We start from the raw sequence: 26,642 nt of genomic DNA, 5'->3' as shown, positions 1-26,642 counted from the left end.
ATACCAGGGACAGAGTTTCCCTACCTCTTCCACCAGCTTCCTTATATCTGCCTCAGGTGCTGTCACACCTGATTTATGTAACAGGAATCGGAGTTCCTATACATGTTTATGCTGATGCTGAGATAGATTGCAACCCATACTTACCATGAGGGATCCCAGAGGACGAAGGTGCACCTAGAGGTCTGTTCCAGACGATGGTAAGTATGTTGGCTGTTGCTCCTCATGGGGGAGCGAGGGGGGTTCCTGGCTCGGGCACCAGATGAAGTAATTAGAGACCAGTCATTGCAGGGTGCAAGAATGTCTGACTGCCTTCGCAGTCTTTATTGCTCTTATACAGTTTTTACAAGCGGCAACAGTATTTTATTGATGGATTCTCCTTGTCAATCCTTAAGAATATCAGCTAGGGGCACCAGCAAGGGGCAGTTTTCTGCAACATCCTGTTGATGTGAACTAGGTGAGATCATGTGAACTAGGTGAGATCATGTACCAGCCTGGGGTAGTTTCCTACATCACCATGGCAATATGAACTGGATGAGATCATGCAGGGATTCGAGGCATGCAGGCATTTGAGGTAAGCAGTTTGCTGCTCATGACCTCTACCTGACCTCTATCTCTACACTGAAGACTTGGATTGAGCTATTTCTCCTCCATGTAAAATCTGTGTCTCCTAACTCATTCAATATAATTGTTTCTATGGCTATTTTATGGCTTGTAATTATAATGTGTCATGGTCTAAATTTATTTTAAAAAATGGATGGATGTGCTGCATGTCAAAGGGAGGACAATTGGCTCTTTTCTGTCTAAGGATCTGTCTCTGCTAAAACTAGATCACCTTGCAGACATGGCAGCTTGCCATCTGAGCATGTGGACTGAAGTATAAATGCCAAGCTGTTGCTTAAGAACATTACATGCATTGTCTAAGGCAGGGTTTTTCAACCAGTGGTACGTGTACCACCTGTGGTATTTGGCACATGGCAGGTGGTATGTGATTGTCCTAGAGAAGTAGAGCTGGGGAGAGGAATGAGCCAAAGCAACCCAAGCCTGAGAGAGAGGCAATTGCAGCTGCTGGACTGTTGGGGCTTAGCAGAAGCCCCAGGAGCCAGCAGGGCTCTAGCTGATTGGCTCCAGCTGATTGATGCTTCTGGAAGCAGCATGGAGCTGGAGGTGAACTTAAGAAAAAGGGGGGAAGAGAGGAGAGGATATAAAAAGAGATGGTTTTGGTGGGAAAAAAAACAACAGAGAAAGAGAAGGGGATGGAGAAGAAGCTGTGGATGGAGAGCTCAGCAGGCAGGGAGAAAAAAGATACAAGGAAGAAGCAGCAGCTGTTGCTGGAAGAAAAGCTTCCCTAGTTTGTTTTCTCCAGCCAGGAGAATGTAATCAGCACTGATGAAATGAAAAGCCGGCAGATGAGCATGTCAGAAAGGAAGTGGGTTAACTTAGTTCTGGATCAGCTGGCAGTTTGATTGGGTTACCATAAGGATTTTTATACAGTTTTTACAGCATTTTGTAATTCAGAGGCTCCTTTGTGTGCTTTGGTTATTGGAATATTTTAGTCTGTATTTTAGGCTAGGAATGAGTGCAATGTGTTGACTTCTATAGGTTTAATCCCTTTAAACAAATCTTATCTTGAGTCTGTCTATGGCTTTTAGAAAGTTTTCTTTGAAGTAAACAGGCTTAATTTATGGCTAAAGCTTTTTGCATTTGCCGGAGTCTCTAGTTACAACATTGTGATATGTGACATGCCTGAGGCAGCTTAAAGAAAACACACACGTGTTTATTTTGTGAGCCTTTCTTGCTTTGTACTTGATTCATGTGTCTTTAAGAGTACAGGGAAGGGATGGAGGGTGCATTCGTACTACACTATGGAAGGAAAGCTCAGAAGGGCTGACCAGCTAGCTGAGGGGTCTACAAACTTAGTAACTTTAAGACCTGTGGATTTCAACTCCCAGAATTCCTCAACCAGCCATGAGGGCTGAGGAATTCTGGGAGCTGAAGTCCACAAGTCTTAAAAGTGCCAAGTTTCAAGACCCCTGAGCTAGCTGGTAGTGGTGCATATTAATAAACATGGATAAATTAATCATACATTTGTCAGTGCAAAGGGAAAGTGATTCAGCAAAGGAACAGCCACCGAAGAAATTAAAACTGGTACTTTTCCCCTTTTTTTCTACAGTTTATAATATTTTATTAGATTATAGAATAAAATACAAAAATACAAAAGCAAATAGTAGGACACAGTGGGGAGGAAAAAGGGGGGAAAAGTGAGGGAGAAAAGGGAAAAAGAACAGACTTCCTCTGTTGCAGTAGAAAGAAGCATTAACATTGAACCTCAACTTTTTATTTTTCCATAATATTATAAACCAGCAATATCTATAACAACAAATGAATCTAATCAGTAAAACTCAAAATCCCCCCCCCTTTTTTAGTCATTAAGTTTTTGACACCTTACTAAGCACTGGTGATACTCAAATATTGTCATGTCCTAAAAGTGGTACAATCTGTGAAAAGGTTGAAAAGCCCTGGTCTAAGGCAGGGGTATCAAACTCACAATGTCATGTGATGTGTCGCGATGTATCGTGACTTTTTTTGCATTGCCAGCAATGGGGTGAGCGCGGTTTTTCTATGATGCATCTGGCCCACGAGGCGGCAGTTTGACACCTGGTCTAAGGGGAGAGTTGGAAACATTAATGACCAGAAGTGCTTTTGCGACAGTTTTGATACCCCTTATCAATAAGCAGTCTTCCTCTGATGGAATGCTCCACTAATTCTACAAGCTCACTGCAACTTCCTGTAGTCATCAGAAAGGTGGTTTTACAAAGAAACAACAATTCTCATCAGGGCAAACGTAATGAGAGCAAAAATTAAGCACAGTGAATTCATAACACCTGGTTGTTTGGAGTACCAAAGGAAAAGTGTTACGCTATAGTTAGATCTGAAGCAGAATTTGGAATAAAGGTCCAGCCATACAGTTTAAATAAATTAACCAAGTCAAATCTCTAACAAAGTGATTTCCTCTCTCCAATGTTTCCTAACTCTTTAGAATAGGTATATCCAATCGGGTGCCTTTCAGATATATAATTCCAAAATTTTCACTAACGTGGTCAAGCTGGCAGGACATTCTGAGAATTCTAATACCAACATCACTAGAAATGACCAGGTTGCAGAAGATTGTCTTAGCAAATATCCCATGTAAACCTTGTCACCGTGAATGGTTTAGCATTTATACAGACTTCTAAGAAATTATGTTGCTTGTGTAGACAGTTCAGTAATGTGCTGACTCACTTTGGACTGCATGGATGATGGCTGTATAACAACAATGGAGCCATTGTCATTGTGATACTAAACTGCTGGATATTTTTTAAAGTTTTAGAAGGTAATGGGAAAACTAATGGCTTAAATAGTCACTCAGTGCTTGCTGTGTTGGCAAAAATCACGTATCTCATTACTTTGTCAACGTCCACTCATTGACTGCACCCTGATTCTATAGTGTCCGTAATGGCTCATTGCATATAAGGCAAAAAATAATGAGTTTAAATTACAGGAAACAGATTTCTGTTAGACACCAAGAAAAAAAGTTCCTAACAATACTAGCTGTTCAACAATGCACAAAAATTCCACAGGAAGTGGGAGATTTTCATTTGCTGGATATGCTTAAACATGGATGATTTTATTTAAACATGGTTGATCTTCTAGGTGGTTTCTGCAATGGACAGAAGTAGTGTAATATGACAATGAGATTGGAGAGTAAGCAGACAGTTCATTACATTTTGGATCAGCTGAGGTTTGGAAGTAGATTTCAAGAGCAACCGAGGCAAAAATAATTACAGAAAAAAGGTAACATGGGCATAAGTGACTATCCTTATCATATTACATACAGAATACAGAATAATAGAGTTGGAAGGGACTTTGGAGGTCTTCTAATCCAACCATTTGTCCAGGTTTAGGACAAATTTTGGAGAAAAATTTACAAAAATTGTGAAATGGTCTATTAGAATGTTCATGCAATATTTCTGGATTGATGAATTGATATATTTGGGGAAATGAACAGCTGGAGGACACATGTAAGACAGTAAACATCATTTTTTAGAATCGCCATGCTTTTTAGTAAGGAAGTGGAAGATTTACCTGTAGATACCTTTTATAAGGTTTATATAAAGAAATGGTGCTGTGTCATAATCTGTTTCTGGGGGTGGATTAATACTCTGAACTTCAAATAGCTAGAAGAGTGTACATAGCTAGACATACTGTATGTAGTAGTAAGTGTCTCTTGCAGAAAGGAGTAGAGGATGGTGGTGCATACCCATGTCATGGTGCCATCTCTCCATCTATGCATACTGAACAGCTTCCATTCAATGTCTATTTCTGTCTTTGGGGGTGTCGTTTGGGGGAAGATTTTGAATTATTTAATCTCCTTTCCGACAAAATTAAGCTCTGGGTATGTAGAGGAGCAATGATGGTTACTCTGCCCTTGTTCTTTCTTCCTCATCATCCTCATCCAAAATTGCCTCTTCCTTCTATACAGACTCCACTTCTGTTCTATTCTCCTTCAGAATCTTTTTCGTTATTGTTTCCCTCATCTCATGCAGTCTTCTGAATCCTTCCCCTTTGTAGTTTATAATTAAGCCCAGTGTGTGCAAAGAAGCATTCAAAATGTGGTATATCCAGTACAGGTAAATGTAAGTAATTCCTGTGATTTAGCTCCTACTTCTGAAAGCCCTTAAAAGTTCTTTTCTTCTTTGAGACTGTTCTCTTTGATCTGCCTTTAAATAGTCTGCCATTATGCAATGTAGCTGATTGTAAATTCTTGTGGACTGAGATCCAAGATCATTTTGTAGTAGCCTATGTTTTAGCTGAAAAGTGTCTTTTCTTCTTCATCTCCCCCATCCCCATAGCTTCAATTTTTTATTTCTGATACATTTTATAATTCTTTGAAATCCATTCATTATTGGGTGCTATACTGATTTTCTGATTAAAAGAACACACTATGGGAGGTTTTTTGAGGAAAAAATGATGTTCATGCCTCAGAAACAAGAATTTTAATTAAGATAAGTTATTGAGAAATTCAACTGTTCAACTGAAAAATTAGCAGTTTTCTGTATTGCAGGCTTCCTTGAGATGCCTGTAAAGATATGGATTAATTTGTAAATTGTGATATTTATTTTCAATGTTATTGATTTTCCATCAGCATCAATTCTCACATGATGCATTTCTACTTTTCTGAATCTGATGAAATTTAGATGTGGGAGACTATGATTCTTGGAAAACCATCCTTCTGAAGGTTCTGAGAATTACAGCCCAAATTTTCTAGAGTATGCCAATTTGGGGAAGTAATATTAGAAATTCTACAATGAGTGCCTGGATTGAAGTGTGCCCATGGGAATAGATGGGGCTATGCGTGCCAAAATAACTAAAATGGTTTTATGATGGTCTGATTTAAACCTCACCCCTAGGATGCATGTGGTGTTACTGAATACATATATAAAAGGAACAAGATTTCAGTTGTTACACTATCTGGCATTTTGCAATCTTTGACTTCTTCCTGAGGATTATATAGTCATAGAATTGGAAAGGATTTGGGGGATTGTTCCTCATATGCCAGTTTCTTGATGTTTAAGTCTTCCAGAAATGATAAGATGGTTTACTCTCCCTGTCCAAATAGTTATGATTGCATCTCATGATTGCTATTGATTCTTTGGAGAGAGAGAGTACAACATTTCTAATGTCCATTATACTGCCTGACATACTAACAGGTGTAACATATTTCAAAAACTAAGATAAACCAGATACATGAATGTTTTGATCCAGAGAAAAATGATTTTAGTAAGGTGTACTAGAATCTTAATCTGGCTACTACTTAGACTTGTTCTAGAAGGAACAAATTAAAGGTAGAAAAGAAAATTGGTTTATGCATATTGTTGTTGCTGTTAGTTGCAAAGTCGTGTCTGACCCATCGCGACCCCATGGACAACGTTCCTCCAGGTGTTCCTGTCCTCTACCATCTTCTGGAGTCCATTTAAGCTCATACCTAACTGCTTCAGTGACTCCATCCAGCCACCTCATTCTCTGTCGTCCCCTTCTTCTATTGCCCTCAATCTTTCCCAGCATTAGGCCCTTCTCCAGTGGTGGCTAAAGTACTTGAGTTTCAATTTCAGGATCTGGCCTTCTAAAGAGCAGTCAGGGTTGATCTCCTCTAGGACTGACCGGTTTGATCGCCTTGCAGTCCAGAGGACTTGCAGGAGTCTTCTCCAGCACCATAGTTCAAAGGCCTCAATTCTTTGTCGCTCAGCCTTTCTTATGGTCCAACTTTCACAGCCATACATTGCAATTGGGAAAACCATGGCTTTGACTATACATACTTTTGTTGGCAGGCTGATGTCTCTGCTTTTTAGTATGCTGTCTAGATTTGCCATAGCTTTCCTCCCCAGGAGCAAGCGTCTTTTAATTTCTTGGCTGCAGTCCCCATCTGTGGTGATTTTGGAGCCCAGGAAAATAAAATCTGTCACTACCTCCATTTCTTCCCCAATTATTTGCCAGGAATTGAGAGGGCCAGATGCCATGATCTTGGTTTTCTTAATGTTGAGTTTCAAGCCAACTTTTGCACTCTCCTTCTTCACCCGCATTAAGAGGCTCTTTAGTTCCTCTTCACTTTCTCCCATTAGAGTGGTATCATCTGCAGATCTTGGAAGACATCTTGTTTATGGACTTACTCAGAATAAACCAAAAGATTTGGTACAGATTCTGGAATTATGGAAGGCTATGAGACTGAAAAAGAAAAAAGAATGCCATGGTCAATAGTGAATGCCACCGTTGTTAAGCAAACCTATTGCTACCTAAGAGAAGAGTTTTTCCTAGAAAAACTAGAAACCAGAAATACTGGCAAAAACGTTATAAATCATGTTCATGTGACTGCCAGGCACTGAAAACAGCTTTATGTTGGGGAGGGGAAGGCAGAGCCTGGGCATCAGAACTTTTAATAAATTTCATTTTTACTCTGGGTCATAAATTTCATTTTGGGAATTTGTCATCACTTCAATTAGTATCACAGCATTGGCTACGCAACATTGCATACACCTATTGTTCCAATGGGATAGAGATTTCTGTGTAAGGGATAATCTTTTCTTTAGATTGAAGCAAGTTGTCTGTGTGAAATATTGCTGTACAAACACAGAATATGAAGTCAGTAGCAATCTAATTAAGCTACAGTGTTTGTCAGTGTCAATGAAAGAAAACATTAGTTCATTCAAGAAGACTGGAACCATTTTACTTTAATAGTAAAAGTTATATGAATTTCAGATGATGTGATCTAGGATAAGTTTAAGTTGGTAGCTCTTGAGGAAGTGGGCAGAATTCTCTGCACTGTTAATTCCACCATGTGTTTAATGGACCCAGGTTCTTCCTGGATTGTTAAGATTGTTAAGATAATGGGGGGGATGTGCGACCTGTAGTTAGGTCCATGCAATATTCTCAGACCCTTACTGTCCAATCGTCAACTTTCCCATTTTTAAGGAAACTTGTTGAGAAGTGATTGGGCTGCAGGTACAGAGGACCCTGGAGAAAGCAGATTATATAGACCCATTTCAGTCAAGTTTCAAGCCAGAATAATGCACCTGTTGAAGACCTATGGTGAATGATCTTTGAGAGGCTTTATATACTGTTAACTATGGCATTTCCAGACTGGCTTTCGATTTGGAAATTAAGGGCATTGTATTGTAATGCTTACGTGGCCAGTTCCCCTCCCCCCCCAGCTGACTGCCAAGCCTCAAGGTTGGGGACCACTGCTTTAGATTGTGTGATTTTTTTTATTCCTATCCTATTTTATAATTCTCTTTTAGTCTTTGTTCTTTTACTATTTTAAACAATCTGTAAATTACTCAGAATTCTGTAAACATTTTAAATAAATAATCAAATTATTTGGCATACAAATATTATAACTTACACCAAGAAATATAAACTACTGTGATACTTGCAATCTGTTACAATTGTGACATGAATGGAGGTAACAATTGTATGACACTGTTCCATGAGTATAGTTCTTTCAAACTAAACACATATAATTATTGCCAAGTTAATTGTTTGCTTGACAAGTAGTCTTTTGAAGCAAGTAAAAGTAAGCAAATACATACAAGCTTAGAACTGGTAGTTATATAACTAGTAGCAGCACTGCAGCTCTAGTAAAATTAGTTCTTCTAATCTTCAAAGTGATACTATAATTTGATGGCCTTCTGCCTGATGCTGCTGTTTAATTAGGGAGCTGTTACTTCTAATGATTTTTCTCCTGCAAACACTGTAAATCCAATGTACTTAAAATGGTAACTTGCATTCTTGATAAATGTGATTTTTTAAATTGCTGCCAACAGATGGAAAATGGAATATGTGAGATAAGGAACAGCTCATGGAGTCTGGAGGCAAGTATATGTTGAATAATTGGCACACCTTAGAAAATATTCATGATGGAAAGTACTCTTGATTGAAATTACTGAAACACTAGAAACTAAATTTTTAATTTTTTAAAATATATTTCCCTAGTTCAGGGCTTTTCAACTTTTTCACCCATTGTACCACTTTTAGGATATGGCAACAACCGAGTACCATCACTCGCCTAGCAAGATGTATAACAGGACTGAAAAAAGTGCCCCCCAAGCCACAGCCGAGCAAGACACCTGCCTGCCCGCCCGGCAGCACTCTTCCTCTTGTCCGAGGTTTTCATTGTTGTGAGCATTTCTGTTGAGGATTGGCAATGGGGGTAGGGTGAGGGTTTGGTTTTTATTCCCCCATCTGCTGGGTGGTTGCAGCAGGTTTTGGTTACTTCACATGATCCTGGGACACTGTGACCATCATAAATATGAATCAGTTGCCAAGCATCTGAATGTAAATCACAAGATCCTAGAAATGCTGCAACATTCCAGCTGACTGGTGCTTCTTCAGGGCTCAGAAGCGCCAGGATCAGCTGGCGCTGATCCTGGCGCTTCCACTGAGCCCTGCAGCTCCAGCCATGGCGCTTCCGCTGAACCCTGACAGCCCTGCAGCTCCAGCCATCTCTTGCTCAGGCTTGTGCAGTGCTGCCACTGGTTCAGCTCATTCCCCTCACCCTCCCCCACTTTTCTAGGATGATCGCTACCACCTGCCAGGTGCCAACGTACCACAGGTGGTAGCTGTACCACTGGTTGAAAAGCCCTGCCCTAGTTCACAAATTAATCAGTTTCAGGAATTTAAACAAAATTCAACAGAAGGATGGTTGCAGGCATGCACAGAATTGTTAGCTGGCTGAATAATCACTGGAAAATATTCTCAATGCTGGGGAGGACTGCTACATTAAAATAATGCAGTGCTCGAGAAAGCCTATGCAGAATGTTTTCTCTTACTGGGAAAGTCACGGGTCTAGTCTTCAACAACCGTTGGGCTCCGATTTCTATCAAGACAAGTCATTCAACTTCATGCACAGAAATAGGGCATAATGGATTGGATTGCAACATGAGCCGGAGAAACAAGGGCAGCTTTATTCTATTCCAGATTGGAGTTGCTAATCCAAAATTTAAAAAATAAGCCCTTCGTGTGGCATTACTGGTTTCTTTCTCAATAAAACATGCATACTTTTCCTGTCTACTTTATTAAAAGCACCCCTTTCACAATTAGTTTTACTCAACGATAGCAAATGTTAATTTTGCTTTCTGTGTAGCGAGCAGACAAGAGGGCGTGTATATAAGAGCATGAATTACAGGCGCAGGTCACTTTTTCAGCCCAGTTCCTTTCTCGCCTTAATTGGGGGGCAAACCGTGCGGGGCTGAGCGGATCTCCCCGCCTTGTGATGGACCACACGGCAGTAGCCTTTGTTGCGTTTAAAGGCCAATGCTCTGTGAGCGGATGCCTCCCCGGGCACCACGCCCATCTTGGCCAAACAAGGAACCTCTCCGAGCCCTTTTTTCATCCCGCCTCCTCTCTCTCCAAACAACAGGATATGGCAGGGGTGGGCGCAAAGGAAAAGCAGCTCTGACCGATAACCACGGCGCCGAGGAAACGCCACTGGGGTTTAATCTGGCGGCGCCTGGCGCATGCGCACCTTTGCTCCCGGTCCGGCGTCCTCCCGGGCTCCTGCCTCGCGCTCATTCTTAGGCCCTTCCGCTCCGTGCCCGCGGCTGGGAGCGGAAGTGAACCGGGCTTGGGAGGGAGAGGCGAGTATGTGCTTGCATTGGCGGCGCTGCTGCTGCTGCTGCTGTGGCGAGGAATCCGAGCCGAAGCAGTGAAAAGGGATCTTTTCCTGGGCAGGGCGTCGGACGGCTTGCAAGAGGGAGGCACAAGGTTGGTTCTGAGGCGCTGCAGGGATGGGGGCAATTGAAGAATGGCCTACAAGAGGAGGGGCGGGTGCCGGTGGCTCCTCCTCGCTTCTGGCGAAAGAAGCCGGGAGGCTCGCGAGAGATCTCGGTGGATGCCCGCAGACTTCTCCCGACTAAGGCTAGTATCCTTCCGTCCACCTTCCAGGTGGGTGTCCGGGCTGAGCCCTAGCAACAGGCAGGAGGGCGAGTAGGTGACGGTCGCTGGGAGTGGTTGGAGGAGAGCGGGTGACAAGTGTCAAGAAAGGGGAGCGATCCCTGAGGAGCACTCGGGAGAATCTTGGCGACTCTCTCCGCGCTCCCGAGAAGGCTTGGTATTCAGCCGGCAGAGGTCCCCCTTGGGTGGTTCTCCGAAGATGCTTTTCTGTTTGTGGAGCTGCTGGGTTGCAGAGTGTTTCCCTTTGAAATCTTGGGGGGGGGGGCAGGGGGGCGGGTGAGAAGGTAGTTTTCTGCCAGTTGGAGCCCTCCTGATGATGAAAAAGAATGGCCAGGATAAGCAGCAGCATTTTTGTTTCCTATATCTTTGTCTCCCCTTTCTTTTGCTAGCGTTTCATCACTTACCCTATTCTCACCGATGTTGCTGTGTTTGAGGTCAGTGGGAACAAAGCACCTTCCTGGAATATAGGGGTGTCTCTGCACTTTTCTGCTCAGTCCCAACCATTGGGCTGCTTGTTGCTGTCATTAAAGTCTTTGTAGCCATCAACCCAAGTGCGCTTTCAATGGGAAAATGAAGGTAAATATTTTGGGGAAGGAGTTCATTTGGGGATTGTTGGGGAAAACGATATAATTGCCTTAAAGAAACAAAAGCACAGCAATTACATTTTGCTTAATCCGTCTTCAGGTGTGATTCTTGAGACATAAGCTTATATAGACCATATAGTGTTGGACAAATGTTGTGTAGACTATTGGACTTCTATTTTGCAATAGTTCTGCCTTAAATTTCCTAAACCCTAGTGCTTTGTCTGAATCATAGTCTGGTCTTATAGCTTCTTTTGTTGTGGTTTATTTAAAACAAGTGTGAGTGGCTGTTATTGGTTAGGAAAAGATTAAAGATTTCTGTTATACATTTGTTCAAGTAAAGTTTGAATATGATTAAAATTCTATTTAAACTAATTAAAATCTTAATATATTTTGAATTCTAGTCTCAACATTTCAAAAATAGAAATGGAGTTTTCTGTACCAAACCTAGGTCTTAGAAATTGTTTGCTAAAATGTCTTAATCTAAGCGTGTATACCTGTTCCTTTCTTTAGCTGGAAATTCTTGAGGAAGTGCAAAATCAAGATGATGCTAAAATAAACAGCATTTTCAATAAAATTGAAAATAATTAAATGGGAACAACATCTATCAATTTGAAATAGCTATCTTCTCACTGATCTCATGGCTGATTCTATGCTAATTGGTTTAGTCCAACTAAGCTCCAGAAATGCCAGATGGCTTCATATAATATTATTAGTCTAATATCAATAAGAAAATAATTCATTTGTATTTTAATAATACCACCAAATGCAGCCTGAATTTTAATGTTAAAGTTCATATTAAGGGAAGGGTTAACTCTGTCCCCCCCATTCCACTATACTGATTAAATTAGCTGTCCATGTATTCTAGCTACATTTCATTTAGGAATATATTGGGAGCATGTTATGTAGTTTAACTCTGGCTGCAGTCTAACACATAGTTATTTGATAGTAAATTTCATTAAATCCTTAGAACGAAATGCTTATAGAAAACTTTTCTATTTTTATAATTTGTTTATTGAAATAAACTCTCTTTTGCTTGAACAAAGTTGAAATGCAGTTGTTTCAAAGAAAGATCATCATCAACTCTACCATTAAAAGTTATGAGATACACAGTAATCACAGAATAATGCAATGTTTTTCAACTTTAGATATTTTTCACCATATTTTTAGGCTTTCCCAATCAGCATGACTAATTATTAGAGGTGAGTTTTATTAAAACATCCAGAGAAACTGACATAACAGATGTGTTGTTTGTTTATATTAAACAAATGATAAAATAAACACTAAATTACATTAGTATTTTTTTTTAAAAAAAATCTGAGAATAGCTGTAGCTTTCATTCTTAATCAGATTAAGCTTTCCACTCAAGTCTAATAATAATGCTATGGTAGGTAGCCAACAGCAGAAATACATATTTTAGTAAATATGTCTCCATCTGTTACTTTTCTGTAACTCATTTTAACAACTTTTTTGTGACTAGGCCAGACCTGGGTATCCAGCCCTTCAGCTGTTCCTGTCTGGTTTGCAGGGTGTTAGCAGTGAGGGCAGGAGCGAAGCATTGGGAGGTGTGTGTGTGTGTGGGGGGGGGGGAAGCAGCAGGGTACATATGTGGTATATGACATCTGGGGAAAATTGCCTACTCCTGATCTAGTCGTTTAAAAAAAACCAGAATAAATAAATGAAAGAGGAACTTTTATCCTAGATGACTAAAAAATGAAGTAGCCAAAAAGTTTTTCTTGCTATATTAATAAACAAAAATATATATTTTGAAACATCTAAGTATTATTTCCTACAACAACCAAACCTAGGTAGTTGAATGGAGAATAATGACCATATATAAATAACAAATACTTCATTTAGGTAACTGCCATACAAATTACTAAGTAGCTAGCACTCATAACAATTTATGACTTTCACCTTCTGGAATTAATATATGAAATTTAATCATCTGTGTAAGACCCAGTTCAGTTTCTAAATCTATAATTCACATAAAAACTCTTATCTCTTCATATGAAGCATTACATTTAATTGTAACAGTTTTCCCTGACCTATACTACTTAAAAATCTGGACAAAATAATTTGAGGAGAGAATATTTTTATATAAAGGATTTTTTTTAAGGTAGTTTCGTTAATTTTTCCAAGGAATAGTTGCAGTTATTGCATACATTGTGCAGATTAGCATTTATTGATTTTCTATCCTGTATATATATATATAGTAATGTATACAAAGGTTTCCATGGGAGAATAAGAGTGAAATGTGTATTGCAAACTCAATACAGAATTTGTCACATTTTTTATCAAATCTCTTTTTGTGCTTTCCTTTAATTTTAGGAATGTAAGGATTTGGGGTTTTTTTACATGAAGTGCAATTAAATTTTAGAATTTTTTACCATGAGGTGTGGTGCTGGCTACCAAAATTGGACCAATTTATAGAAGACTTGGAGATAAATGGCTTTTAATCTTGATGGTAGTGTATGAAAGCCATCTGCTGGGTGATTATGTCTATCTTGATATTTCCAAGGTTGAATTTCTTTGTTATGCCCTCTCTTGTTCACCTCCTTTCCAGATTTTTTTCAAAATGAGTTCCAAAACAGTCCTATAGCATTCATTCATAAACATATTCCAGTCACAAATTGAAGAAACTGAAAAGAACAGTTCTTTCATTGACGTGTTAAAAGGCTTGGATTCATATACCATCCTTCTTGAACTGGGTGATTAATAGGCTTCCTTGTGGAGTTGTTTGGCCACTATATGATCAGATTGCTGGAATAGATGGGCCAGGGGTCCAAACCAGCAGAGTATTATGTATGTTCTTCAATTATTAAATAAAGTGACACAGATTGTACTGTATCAGGAAGAAACAAATGGAAGTCAAGAAAATTCTGGATCAATCTGGATGAAATAATGATAGATTTCATTATATTGCTACAATAAAGTTCCTTTCTTTATTCAATATTAATAATACACAGTACTCTCTCAACTGATTAGCTCAGACAATACTGATATGGAAGTAATGATACATTTTTTAAAAAATGCTCTTAAGATCAACATCCAGGATAAATAGAGTGATTATGATTATTTTCTGTATTAATTTTAAATTGGTAAATATATGGTTTCCTTTTTAAACATTTTGGAATTCTCCAAATATTATAATACAGGCATCATCTTTAAATAAGACATAATACTCCAAAAAACTATTTTTTAAGAATTTCCTTTGCATATTGAGCAATTATATTAGCTATCTCATATTCTCTGCCACTTTATTGGCTGCAAACTTTTGCTTTTTTGATCAAAATATTGAACGAATACTGAATATTTCACTGAATTATGATTGCACCTGTCTTTATCAAATCTTTTATCATCAATTATGTGAATAGAATGTGTGACAAGAATTTGAAAGCATGTATGATTGTAAGCAATATGTCTGATGAATTGTAAATATACTGAACTTGTTGTCTATAGGAATGTAAACAGAAATGGGATGAGCAGGAAGTTTGCATGAAAAAGCTTTATAAAGTATGCATGAATTCATGTCTATGAATGCTATTGATGCAGCCTTCTTGACAACATTAGAAAAGTGGTTTGCTGCAGGTTTTTATGGATTATTTTGAAGTTCCTTCTCTTAGGTATGGCTTGGGTAGCTTCATTCCTAAGAGCTCTTCCTGAATCTTCTGTGATTCTTCTAGGAAACCTATTTAGATAAAGAATTACTATATAAACTATATGTACGATTTTGATAGCTGGACACAGATAGATTGCAGAAAACAAGAAAGATATTTTTTATTAATAACCTGGAACTAGTTATGAAGACTACTATGCACTGCATCAAGAATAAGTATTTGAGGAAGTGATCAACAAGAAGAAACATGTATCCTTTAGCTATTGATGCAGGCTGATTATGTAGTGCAGCCAGATTGTGAAACAGCAAAATGACTAAATGAGACTAAATGGGAAAGTAGAAAGAGAAAACAGTTGGATGGGATCAAGCAGGTCACAAGTTTTTTCTTAAAAGCTTAGAAAAGCTATGAGTAGCTAGATGAAAATTAAAATGGTGAGCAGTTGTCTATATGATATTAGAAGTGGATCCAGGAAACTACAATACCTGATCTCAATACCTGGGAAGATCTTGGAAAAGATAATCAAGCAATGAATCAGCGACCCGGAGAATCAGCCAAAGCTGCGCTGAGAAAAGCCGCTAAACACTGCAAGTTCAAGGACCTAGAAGAACGGCTGAGAGACAGATTTGTATGCGGACTGAGGCATAGAGAATTACAGCAGACACTTTTTGCTAAAGAAGACTTATCATTCCAAGATGCCTTGAGAGAAGAGGTTACTGCAGAAGAGGCAGCGGGCGGCGCCATCAAGAACATGAGGCCGATCAGAAGCACTCCAGAGGCTGCGTCCATGCACCAGGAAGGAGCCCAAAGGAACCCAGAGGAGGATTCTGACGATGAAGTAGACCGTCCCTACCCTAGAGGCAAACAAAGTCATTACCAAAAGCCAACATGGGTTTGTCAAAAACAGATCATGCCAGACAAATCTTATTGCATTCTTTGACCAGGTGACAAAATTAGTGGACCAGAGGAATGTTGTGGATATAATTTATCTGGACTTCAGTAAGTCATTTGATAAAGTAGATCACAACTATTACTTAATAAAATAGAAAAATGTGGGTTAGACAGCAACACTACCAGATGGATTTGTAGCTGGCTGACTGGCCATACTCAGCGTGTCGTCCTCAATGGAACTGCATCTGCATGGAGGGAAGTGTGTAGTGGGGTACCCCAGGGCTCTTCAACATCTTCATCTATTATTTGGATGAGGGGATAGATGGAGAACTCATCAAATTTGCAGCCGACACTAAGCTGGCAGGAATAGCCAACACTCCAGAAGATAGGCTTAAGATACAGAAGGATCTTGATAGACTTGAACATTGGGCGCTATCTAACAAAATGAAATTCAATGATGAAAAAACTAAGGTTCTACATTTACGCAAGGAAAACCAAATGCACAGGTATAGTATAGGTGATACCTTACTCAATAGTAGTAACTGTGAGAGGGATCTTGGAGTCCTAGTGGACAATCACTTAAATATGAGCCAGCAGTGTGCTGCAGCTGCCAAAAAAGCCAATACACTGCTAGGGTATATTAACAGGGGGATAGAATCAAGATAATGTAAAGTGTTAATACCACTTTAGAATGCCTTAGTAAGGCCACAGTTGGAATACTGCATCCAGTTTTGGTCACCACAATGTAAAAAAGATGTTGAAAGAGTACAAAGAAGAGCAACAAAGATGATTAGGGGACTGGAGGCTAAAACATATAAGGACTGTTGCTGGAATTGGGTATGTCTAGTTTAATGAAGAGAAGGACATGATAGCAGTGTTCCAATATCTCAGGGGCTGCCACATAGAAGAGGGAGTCAAGCTATTCTCCAAAGCACCTGAAGGCAGGACAAGAAGCAACGGATAGAAACTAACCAAAGAGAGAAGCAACCTAGAACTAAGGAGAAATTTCCTGACAGTTAGAACAATTAATCAGTGGGACAACATTCCTCCAGAAGCTGTGAATGCTCTAACACTGGAAGTTTTTAAAAAGAGACTGGCAGCCATTTGTCTGAAATGGTACAGTGTTTCCTGTCTAAGCAGGAATTCAGGGGTTAGACTAGATCAGGGCTTTTCAACCAGTGGTACGGGTACCACCTGTGGTACATTGGCACATGGCAGGTGGTACGTGACCATCCTAGAAAAGTAGTGTGGGAGGGGAATGAGCTGAACTAGTGGAAGCATTGCACAATCTTGAGCGAGAGATGGCTGGAGCTGCAGGGCTGTCAGGGCTCAGCGGAAGTGCCAGAATCAGTGCTGCTTTCCAGCTGATCGGCGCTTCGGGGCTGTCAGGGCTCAGTGGAAGCGCAAGGATCAGCGCCAGGATCCAGCTGGAGCTTGGCGCTGATCTGGCACTTTTGTTGAGCCCAGAAAAAGTGCCAATCAGCTGGAATGTTGCAGCATCTCCAGGGTCTTGTGATTTATATTCAGATACTTGGCAACTGATTCATATTTATGATGGTCACAGTGTCCCAGGGTCGTGTGAAGTGACCAAAACCTGCTGCAACCACCTAGCAGACGGGGGGAATAAAAACCAAATGCTTCCACTCCACCCCCGCTGCTCACAACAATGAAAACCTCAGACAGGAGGAAGAGCGCCACTGGGTGGGCAGGCTGTGGCTTAGGAGGCACTTTTTTCAGTGCCATTGTAACTTCGAACAGTCACTAAGCGAACTGTTGTAAGTCAAGGATTATCTGTACTTTATCACTTCCCCCCCCCTTTTTTTGGTCATCAAGTTTTTGACACCTTGCTAGGTGACTGGTAGTACTCAGATGTTGCCATATCCTAAAAGTGGTACAATGGGTGAAAAGGTTGAAAAGCCCTGCTCTAAATCAGTGGTCCCCAACCTATGGACCATGGCCTATTGGCTACTAGCAGCTGGTGCACATGTGTGCACTCATGGACAGCCCCACTCATGCGAGCGTCCCTGTGAGCAAGTGGTCACATCAATGTGTATAGCAGGCGCTTGCAATTCCCTGCATAAGCAGTTGTATCACCACAAGTGTTGCAGGTGGTTGCATCACTGCCACTCACTGGTGCTTGCAACCCCACTTGTGCAAGCGTGCAAGCAACGGGTATTCCTGCGCATGCACACACTCCTGCATATGTTTATCCTTCCCACAAAACCCCCTGCTCTGGGCTGCCATCCCTGAAAGTTGAGAAGCTGTGCTCTAGACTGCTTGCAATAACAAATATTTTTTAAAAATATAACTAGAAATTATGAACAAAGGAGAATTAAACATAAATAAATGAATACAGTTTGGGGAAATACTGTAGTTTTTTTCCCTTGAAACTCTCTTAAATAATTGAAAGAAAACCGGACAAAATTTTTTTTCAAAAATTTGCTTTTGGGGAAACTTTGATGATTATGATAGACCCCCCCCCAAACTGAACAGAAATGTAATTTCAGAGTGATTGTGTCAGATAGGAATCTTGAGCGTTTGAAATTAACTTTTAATGTGTTTAATAGCATAATGTTTCCAATAATGCTGCATGAGTTCAACAGAGCTGAAAGTATATTGCTGCTGATTTTCGTTTGCACTAATGTATCTCTCTGCAGTTTCCAGCAATAATCAGCATTGATGGATTCCAATTGTTCTGATACCATTTTTTTCATTGTTGCAACGTTGAAGTGAAACTTTTTACCACATTTGTCACTGACAGTACCTAGAGTTTTTTTAGGAAAGAAGTCTTAAGTGTGAATGCAGAAAATGAATCTTCAGTAATATATTGTACTTCATAGTCTTGTAAAATGTTTGTCAACATATGTAGTCTGGTGCTTTGTAGTTGCCAAGAAAATTCTCAACAATATCTTGAATACATTCCAAGTGATTTTCTCAGGACCTACTAAGAGAACCCTTGTCATTGCTATTGTGTAATAAGAAGCCTTGATACTTAACACTGATGAATCAATAAAGAGATACCATTCTAGTGGTTCATGCTCACAACCCAGAGCTGTGAACAATCCATCAGTGTCAATACAGAAAATGAGGTTGTCAATCTGTGCAAAGAAATTAGTTAAATCATCTTGGTGGCTTTGAAAGATAGAAATTTTAATATCAGTCTTGCAGTCTTAAACCCAGTAGTTCTGCTTTTGATTTTGACAATTCTGTGGTCCTGACCAGGTAGTTTAATTTTGACTATGTTATGAGATGAAGTCCATCAGACATACATAGTTCAAAATCCAGATCATAGTCACCCTCTGTGCCTGGCTGGTGTACTGCAACATCTTTGTCTGTTTTATTTAAGCCCCAGTTCTCTGGTGGCTTCAGTATTGGCAGATTGTTGTCATGTGGCATTGGTCTCATGGCTGAAGGCAGGTTGGGGTATTTAACCGATTTCTTATTTTTAGCAGAGAAACCAGTGATATTAGTCAAAGTTAACAATCACATGATCATTCTGTTCTTGCCATTTCATCAGGACAGCAAAATGGCATTGACTTCTGAGTTCCTCTGAGCCAAGCTCTAAGATCAATAGCACATCTTGCACAACAAATATGAGGAACCCAAGCCTTGTCTTGATCACCAATCTTACAATCAAAGTACAGTTGTATAATTTCTTAACAAGCCTAGTCACGATGAGTCTTTGAGGCTTAAGTATGTACTCATCATAAATGTAGCAGACTGTATCATGGCTGTCCTGGCTTTGGTGAGATATTCATGCTGTCACCAATCATCCTATAATAAGTGTATAAATGGCTCACTTATGTAAATTACATGTACATAGGCAATGCTGTGCCTTGAAACGATCATATCAAAATGCATGGGAACTGACACCAACAAAATGAGTAGCCTTTGTGCATGCGAACTGTTTTCCAGACAGCATCCATCCAGCCTAAGCATGCCTAGGCATGCCCAAACTGTACCAGTTTCACAAATGTTATGTAGTATACTGTGATAATGTGAGTGCATGCCTAGACATGCATGAGAATAAAGCATCTTATAACACAAGTGAAAATTAATAAAATAATTACTAATATATATAAAGGTGTGTGTGTGTGTGTGTGTGTGTGTGTGTGTGTGCATATGCATAAATTTTAAGCCCTCTCCCCAGCCAGCATTGCAGTGTTGGCTATAAAAGCTGTACTGAGAGACAGCTGGATGTGGTGCTGTTGGTAAGAGAATGTGTATTTATGTGAAGAAATGAAACAGCTCGAACAAGATTTTTTTCTCTAGTACGAGGGCAGTTTGGAAATAAACCATTGTTTGGTTCTCAATGACAGACACTCGCAGATACAGAACTTGTATTATACACATTAGAAAACTACAACATTACATTACTTTTTGACATATTCGCCATTCAAATTGAGGCACTTATCATAACGTCTTACAAGGTTTGAAATTCCTTCTGCAAAAAAATCTCCCACCTGGGAATCAAGCCACCCTGTAACAGCATCCTGAAGCGCAATGTCATCATTGAAGTGGTGCAACGCAAGCCACTGTTTCATTTTAAAAAAGTGGTTCATTTTCAATTGATCTAGTGGACGAGTCAATTGCAACACAACCTTCTTCCACTCCTCACTGCCTACTGAACTGCTGTGCATGGCGCCACAGGACAGGCATCGCGATCCCTGCCTATTTCTCGTACATGCTCAAATGGAGTTTTATTTCCGAATTGCCCTTGTAGAAGGACTTTGGAGGATCAGTGATATTTTTTGTTTGAAGCACACTAAATTGGGTATAGTTAGAAGCTGTGAAAAAACAGATTTCTATAAAAGTGTCCATGATAGATTAAATTACGTTTTTGTGATTAGGAGACAAAAATATTTAAGATCCATTCAAAAGTGTTCAGGAAGACAAAAAAATTGTTCAATATAATGGAAGCTAAGTTTGTTGCAGCAATCAGGCATGATAATGTAATTGCTGGCTTGAATTCCAAAAGAAAATGCTTTATGGCAATAGCAAGGACACATATTTTTCCTTTGTCATGTTTGTGCCTTATTACTGATCCTTAGCTGTCAACTCCTGATTTATACTGTAATCCTCCTCTCTCTCTCCAATTTTCTACCATCCTATCTACTATCTACTTACTATCTGCCACCTACTTTCTACCTATTATTTATCTGCTATCTACCTTCTATCCATTACTAACCATGGACTACTTACTATCTACCCATTATCTACTATCTATTATCTATCTACTATCTATCATCTATGTACTATGTACTATCATCTATTTTCTATTATCAATATAGTATTTATTTACTCTATCTACTATTTATGATCATCTGCTATAAACTATTTATATTTGTCCTATTTATAGATAGTTACTATCTGCTATCTACTATCTGCTATCCACTATTTTTACTATTATCTATATATTATCTACTCATATCTACTATTATCCATCTTTCAACTATATCAGCTATCTGGCAACGCATAGAAATGATGTTTCCATAAGCAATGTATTATTTATCACTCATAATAACTTTACCTTTTGTAAAACAAAATACAAGAGTTTCAGAATATAGTAGATGGAATGAAATATAATGAGAAATAAGATCAACTCATGGCTAAGAGACAAAGGGATAGATTTCCAGCTTAGTACTATCTATAATAAAAGACTCACCTGTACAATTAAAATAATGTGCTAATTATTAGTAGCCCAGAAAAGTACTTCTCAAAGATATTTTCATGTTATTTTGCATTTTGGAATAGAAAAACACTGCATATTCAAGTTCTATATTTCTTTTAGAGACGTTGTAATTTTTCTGACTTAGCACCATAAATATGGACTGAGAAATATTTTGAAGAGGGAGATTTCAGTGAGGATTTGTGTTCAAAGCCCTAGTTCAATCAATGTTGAAATGAAGCCATGATTTCAATAATTTTATGTCAGCAGTCAGTAATGGCCTAGTCTTCTATACACATCTAAGCGGGCTCTTTGGGTTGTGGTTGTCTTCTTATAATTGCAATTTTATGATTGTTCTGGTTATTGTTATTTCTTAAAGGCTGCATGCCATAGTAAGCATAACAAAACCCCTAAAAAAATTCAGTTATCCAGTTAACCAATTCAAAAAGGCTTAGATTTAGCTCCAAACAGATCCATTAATTAACTCTTGGTAAGCAAATTTCCCCATGTTGTCATAGATCATAGAATCATAGGGCTGGAAAAAACCTCAGTTGTCTTCTAGTCTAACTCCCTGCTCAAAGTAACAGTGTTACAACATCCAAGTTAAATAGTTATCCAATCTATTTTTAAAAACGTAATATATGATAAACGGTTTGGAAGTTGAATTCTACTGAAGGAAAAAAATTATTTGATCCCATGCTGATTTTGTACATTTGCCCACTGACAAAGAAATGATCAGTCTATAATTTTAATGGTAGATTTATTTCAATAGTGAGAGACAGAATAACAAAAAATCCAGAAAAATGCATTTCAAAAAAGTTATAAATTGATTTGCATTTTAGTGAATGAAATAAATATTTGACCCCAAGTACATGACTTAGTACTTGGTGACAAAACCCTTGTTGGCAGTCACAGAGGTCAGATGTTTCTTGTAGTTGGCCACCAGGTTTACACACATCTCAGGAGGGATTTTTATCCAACTCCTCTTTGCAGATCCTCTCCAAGTCATTAAGGTTTCGAGGCTGACATTTGGCAGCTCGAAACTTCAGCTCAGGCAACAAATTTTCTATGGGATTAGGATCTGGAGATTGGCTAGGCCACTTCTAGTATCTTAATGTGCTTCTTCTTGAGCCACTCCTTTGTTGCCTTGGTCGTGTGTTTTGGGTCATTGTCATGCTGGAATACCCATCCATGACCCATTTTCAATGCCCTGGCTGAGGGAAGGAGGTTCTCACCCAGGATTTGACGGTACATGGCCCCATTTATCGTTCCTTTGATGCAATGAAGTTGTCCTGTCCCGTTAGCAGAAAAACACCCCCAAAGTATAATGTTTCCACCTCCATGTTTGATGGTGGGGATGGTGTTCTTGGGGTCATAAGCAGAATTCCTCCTGCTGCAAATATGGTGAGTTGATTTGATGCCAAAGAGCTTGATTTTGGTTTCATCTAACCACAACACTTTCACCCAGTTCTCTTTTGAACCATTCAGATGTTCATTGGCAAACTTCAGACAGGCCTGTATATGTGCTTTCTTGAGCACAGGGACCTTGCGGGCGCTGCAGGATTTCAATCCTTCACAATGTAGTGTGTTATCAGTTGTTTTCTTGATGACTATGGTCCCAGCTGCTTAAGATCATTGACAAGATCCTAGGTTGAATCTCCTTTAACAAGCTTCCACCCATTATTTCTTGCCCTGCCCTCAGAAAACCTAGAGAATAAGTCATTTTCTGTTCTTTGTGACAGCCTTGCAAGTATTGAAAGACAACTATTAAAGAGAGATCCAACCTAAAGTAAGGAGATATTTTCGACAGTGTGAGCAATTAATCAGTGGAATAGCTTACTCCTGGTATTATGGGTTCTCCATCTTGAAGATTTCAAAAATAGAGTAGACACCATTTGACTGGGATGGCACTCCTGTGTTGAGCAGGAAGTTGGACTAGAAGATCTCTTATCACTAGAAGGCAAAATCATAAAACTGTGTCTCGCTTTCTTTGCCCACGTTATCAGGCCATCAAAGAATATGGTGGCTGAATACCATCAAAGCTGACATCAACCAGAGAAAAACTCAAAGCAATAGTTCAAGATTGGAAGAGGTGGAAAGGTCTGGCCCATAGAATCGCCAAGAATTGAATCTGAATGAATAACATCTTTACATTATTAGTAGTATATTATTATGTATTTACCTGTGAGCTGATTTCTATTCATTTGTCTATAATTGAGACAAAAGCCTTATAAAAATACAAGCTCTTATATAGTGATCTAGTAGTTAAGACACTGAATTTGTTGACCAGAATGTTGGCAGTTTGAGTCCCAAGAACATGTGACCGGGTGAGCTTCTGTTCTTGCCCCAGCTCCTGCCAACCTAACAATTCAAAAGCATGCAAATGAAATAGATAAATAGTTACCACTTTGGTGGGAAATGTTCTGTGTGCCTCGGCATATAGTCATGCAGACCACATAACCATAAAAGTGTCTTTGGACAATGTGGCTCCTTTGATTAGGAAACAGAGATGAGCACTCCCCCTTAGAGTTGGATATGACAGGATAGGGAAAAACGTTTTGTATTATGCGTTAAATTGGTCACTTTTTTTAAAAAAATATACTCATTGCTAATTAGAATTAATGTTTAATTTATGTTATAAATATATATAAAATACAATTTGGATATGATTTAATTTTTTTAAAAGATAATGAAAATAATGTATTTTTAATGCTCTTGATTAATGTGTTGGTACTCAAATCAAAAGGAACACATAGTTCCAATTGATAGTAATTTTTGTTTTTCTGGATATTGTTTTTTGTAACTTACTGGAGTAGCTGAACTATGGTATCTGGTGATATGGATAGCTCCTTGTTTTTTAGGTTGCACATTTTCAACAACTGCCTAAGGATGAAAATGAAATAATGATTCCTGTTCTAACTTCCAAAAAAGCAAGTGAATTACCAGTCAACGAAGTGGCAAGCATTCTTCAGGTAAATAACAACTTGAATATGTAAATAGAACATTTTCTTAGCATGTTTTAGTATTTGTTTACTTCGTATGTTTGATCAATTAATAATTTGTTAGTTTATTTATGATGCTCAAATAGTGCTTTGGTTTGCTAAAAATATTTCAGATTATCTTTTTATAGTTAAATATTGATAAATATTGATTTGTACATTTAGATTAAACTATTATATATAAAGTAGATCCATTCTGAGTTTTTATGAGAAGTGGTTTTAGTCTTGTTGAAAGAATTTTGCTTTTAAATTATCATGCTCAGCTTGATATAGAGATTTGATACTATAACTGATAATTTCAATCAGTTGGGACTATTGATTGCATCTGGGAATGGAAAGAACTGTTTTAAGAAATGGGATAATTTGCAGCCATTGACTTGCCACAGCTGTCTTGCCATGACTGACTCACCACAACCAACTCACTGCAGGACAGCTTACTGTGGGACAATTCAAAGTGGGATAACTCAAGAGAGGGACAAGTGAATTGCATCCAGCCTTGAGGACTTCTAAATTGTAAAAACTTCAAATGTAAAGTAAGACAAGGCCTGCTGCAATATACTTGTCCCTCTCTTGAGTTATACCACATTGAGTTGTCCCGTGGCAAGACCCACTTTAAACATACTAATTACAACTTAATTTGTATTGTTAATATAGTAATCTAAACCAGTATTTCTCAACTTTGCAACTTTAAAATGTATGGACTTCCATAATTCCCCACTCAGAACTGATCTACACCACTCATTTGTTAAAATATTATTAAAATCAGAAGAGAATCAATGAATTTTATTTACCAGATGTGCATATTTTCTGATTCACTTTGGAATTAGTATTGTATACTAATGGCTTACCCAACACTGACTGGGTAAGCCATTAGTATACAATAATAAGTGCAAATTGCATTCCCTTCTAGCACTGATGATGTTACCTAGTTTGGTAATGAAATATCTTCAAGATAAGAGCACCGACAACCCATTTTAGAAAGTCTTTGAACTTTGCATAATAAAATTAGAAGGCTTCAAATGACAAAACAAAAATATGAAAACCAATTATATATAGTGCCACTCACAGAGGTGCTATAATGGAAGCACAAAAGACCTATTTCCTCTCTTCTGTCCCTCCAGGTTCTTTTGGTTTGCTTTGGGAGGTCCCCAAGCTTTGGTGCCAGAAAACTTTTTATAGAAAAGAAAGTAAAGTTTTTTCCCCCCTCAGTAATAATCCAAATTTAGGAATAAACTTAAACATGCATTGAAAAGACAAACCAATTCCTAGCTTCTACCTCACAATACATTGTAGAAAATTAGATTGATTTGTTTTAGATTAGATTGCAACTATGTCCTTGATGTCAGCACAATACAATAATTGGAATAACTCTCTTGTCTCATATACCCATAGGATAGTCAGGATATAATGGCCATCATGTGTATAGAAGAATTGAGTGATGCCAACCATACTTCTTTAGATATATACAACTAAATGTTTAACGTGATTCTTATATGAATGGACTTATATAGAGATGTGATAGAGATGCTAAAATGCTCCCTTGTTTAATCTTTTCTTTTGGGAATTTCTGTCAATAATTGCCCTATCTTTTGTTACTTCTTAATTTCCAATAGGTATTATTTGATAGGTGTTCTCACACAACTCATGGGCAAGTATCAGTAACCATCCTAACAATGCTAAGTTGTTCAGGAGAGAAGGGAAGGGAGAGAAGTTATATTATAAACAGAAAAATTCCAAAATCTTTGACCATATTGGCTGAAAGTCCTTGTCAAAAAAGGCCTAATTAAAATGTTGACAATACACATCAGTAATCCATTGCTGCAGTTAAATATAGACTTTAACTTGCAGTATTTCATAATAGTTCTTTTTAATTACTGCAATCTTAATATCTTGATTAATACCAAGTACTTGGGCTATAACCTAGAACAATGGATGCATCTTTATTGTACAGTTATTGATCTAGGATCATATTTTTCCTATTCAATAGGCAATAATAATATGACAAGGATAGAGGGGTGCAGTATATTCAGATCTTGTAGTGATATGTGAGAATGATCTTAGAATTCTCAGGCTATGATCACTTGTTTACTACCCATTCAAAATTATGATGGCATTGCATGGGGGGGACCAATCCTTAAATTGCAACCATTATAAGATCATGCGATCACTATTTGCAGCTTTCCCTTTGCAACAAACAAAGTCAATGAGGAAGCTGTCAGGAGGTTGCAAGTAATTCCTACTCTTGCCCCTTTTTCTTTCATGGAGCCCCCAGGTAGCATATAGAGGTCATACCCTGTAGTGTCTGCCTGCCCATACTCTAGTCCCAGTTGCTGTTGTAATCCAAGGATTACCTATACAGGAAGTAGAGGGCATCAACAATATATGAAATAGCTTGGAACATTTG

The 26,642-nt window shown here is 38.6% G+C and overlaps 1 protein-coding gene across 5 annotated transcripts in view; it reads left to right on the top strand.

Moving 5' to 3' along the window:
* The first annotated feature begins 10,080 nt into the window (after positions 1–10,080).
* ATP2C1 (ATPase secretory pathway Ca2+ transporting 1) overlaps positions 10,081–26,642 on the top strand; it is a 58,717-nt gene continuing 42,155 nt past the window's right edge. For 2 of the 5 annotated variants that reach the window (XM_039336224.1, XM_039336220.1), the window contains exons 1-3: positions 10,081–10,293; positions 10,872–11,058; positions 24,101–24,211. In XM_039336224.1, coding sequence (XP_039192158.1) covers positions 11,053–11,058; positions 24,101–24,211 — 117 coding nt within the window. In that variant the 5' untranslated portion in view covers positions 10,081–10,293; positions 10,872–11,052. Of the gene's footprint in view, positions 10,294–10,403; positions 10,474–10,871; positions 11,059–24,100; positions 24,212–26,642 lie in introns of those variants that run through there. The other 3 variants (XM_039336223.1, XM_039336221.1, XM_039336222.1) reach the window with 3 other exon arrangements.

The sequence above is a fragment of the Crotalus tigris genome, unplaced genomic scaffold (genome assembly GCF_016545835.1).
Source record: "Crotalus tigris isolate CLP2741 ecotype Arizona unplaced genomic scaffold, ASM1654583v1 scf7180000017666.27876245, whole genome shotgun sequence".
Taxonomy (NCBI): domain Eukaryota; kingdom Metazoa; phylum Chordata; class Lepidosauria; order Squamata; family Viperidae; genus Crotalus; species Crotalus tigris.
This window is presented reverse-complemented; position numbering and strand designations above follow the sequence as displayed.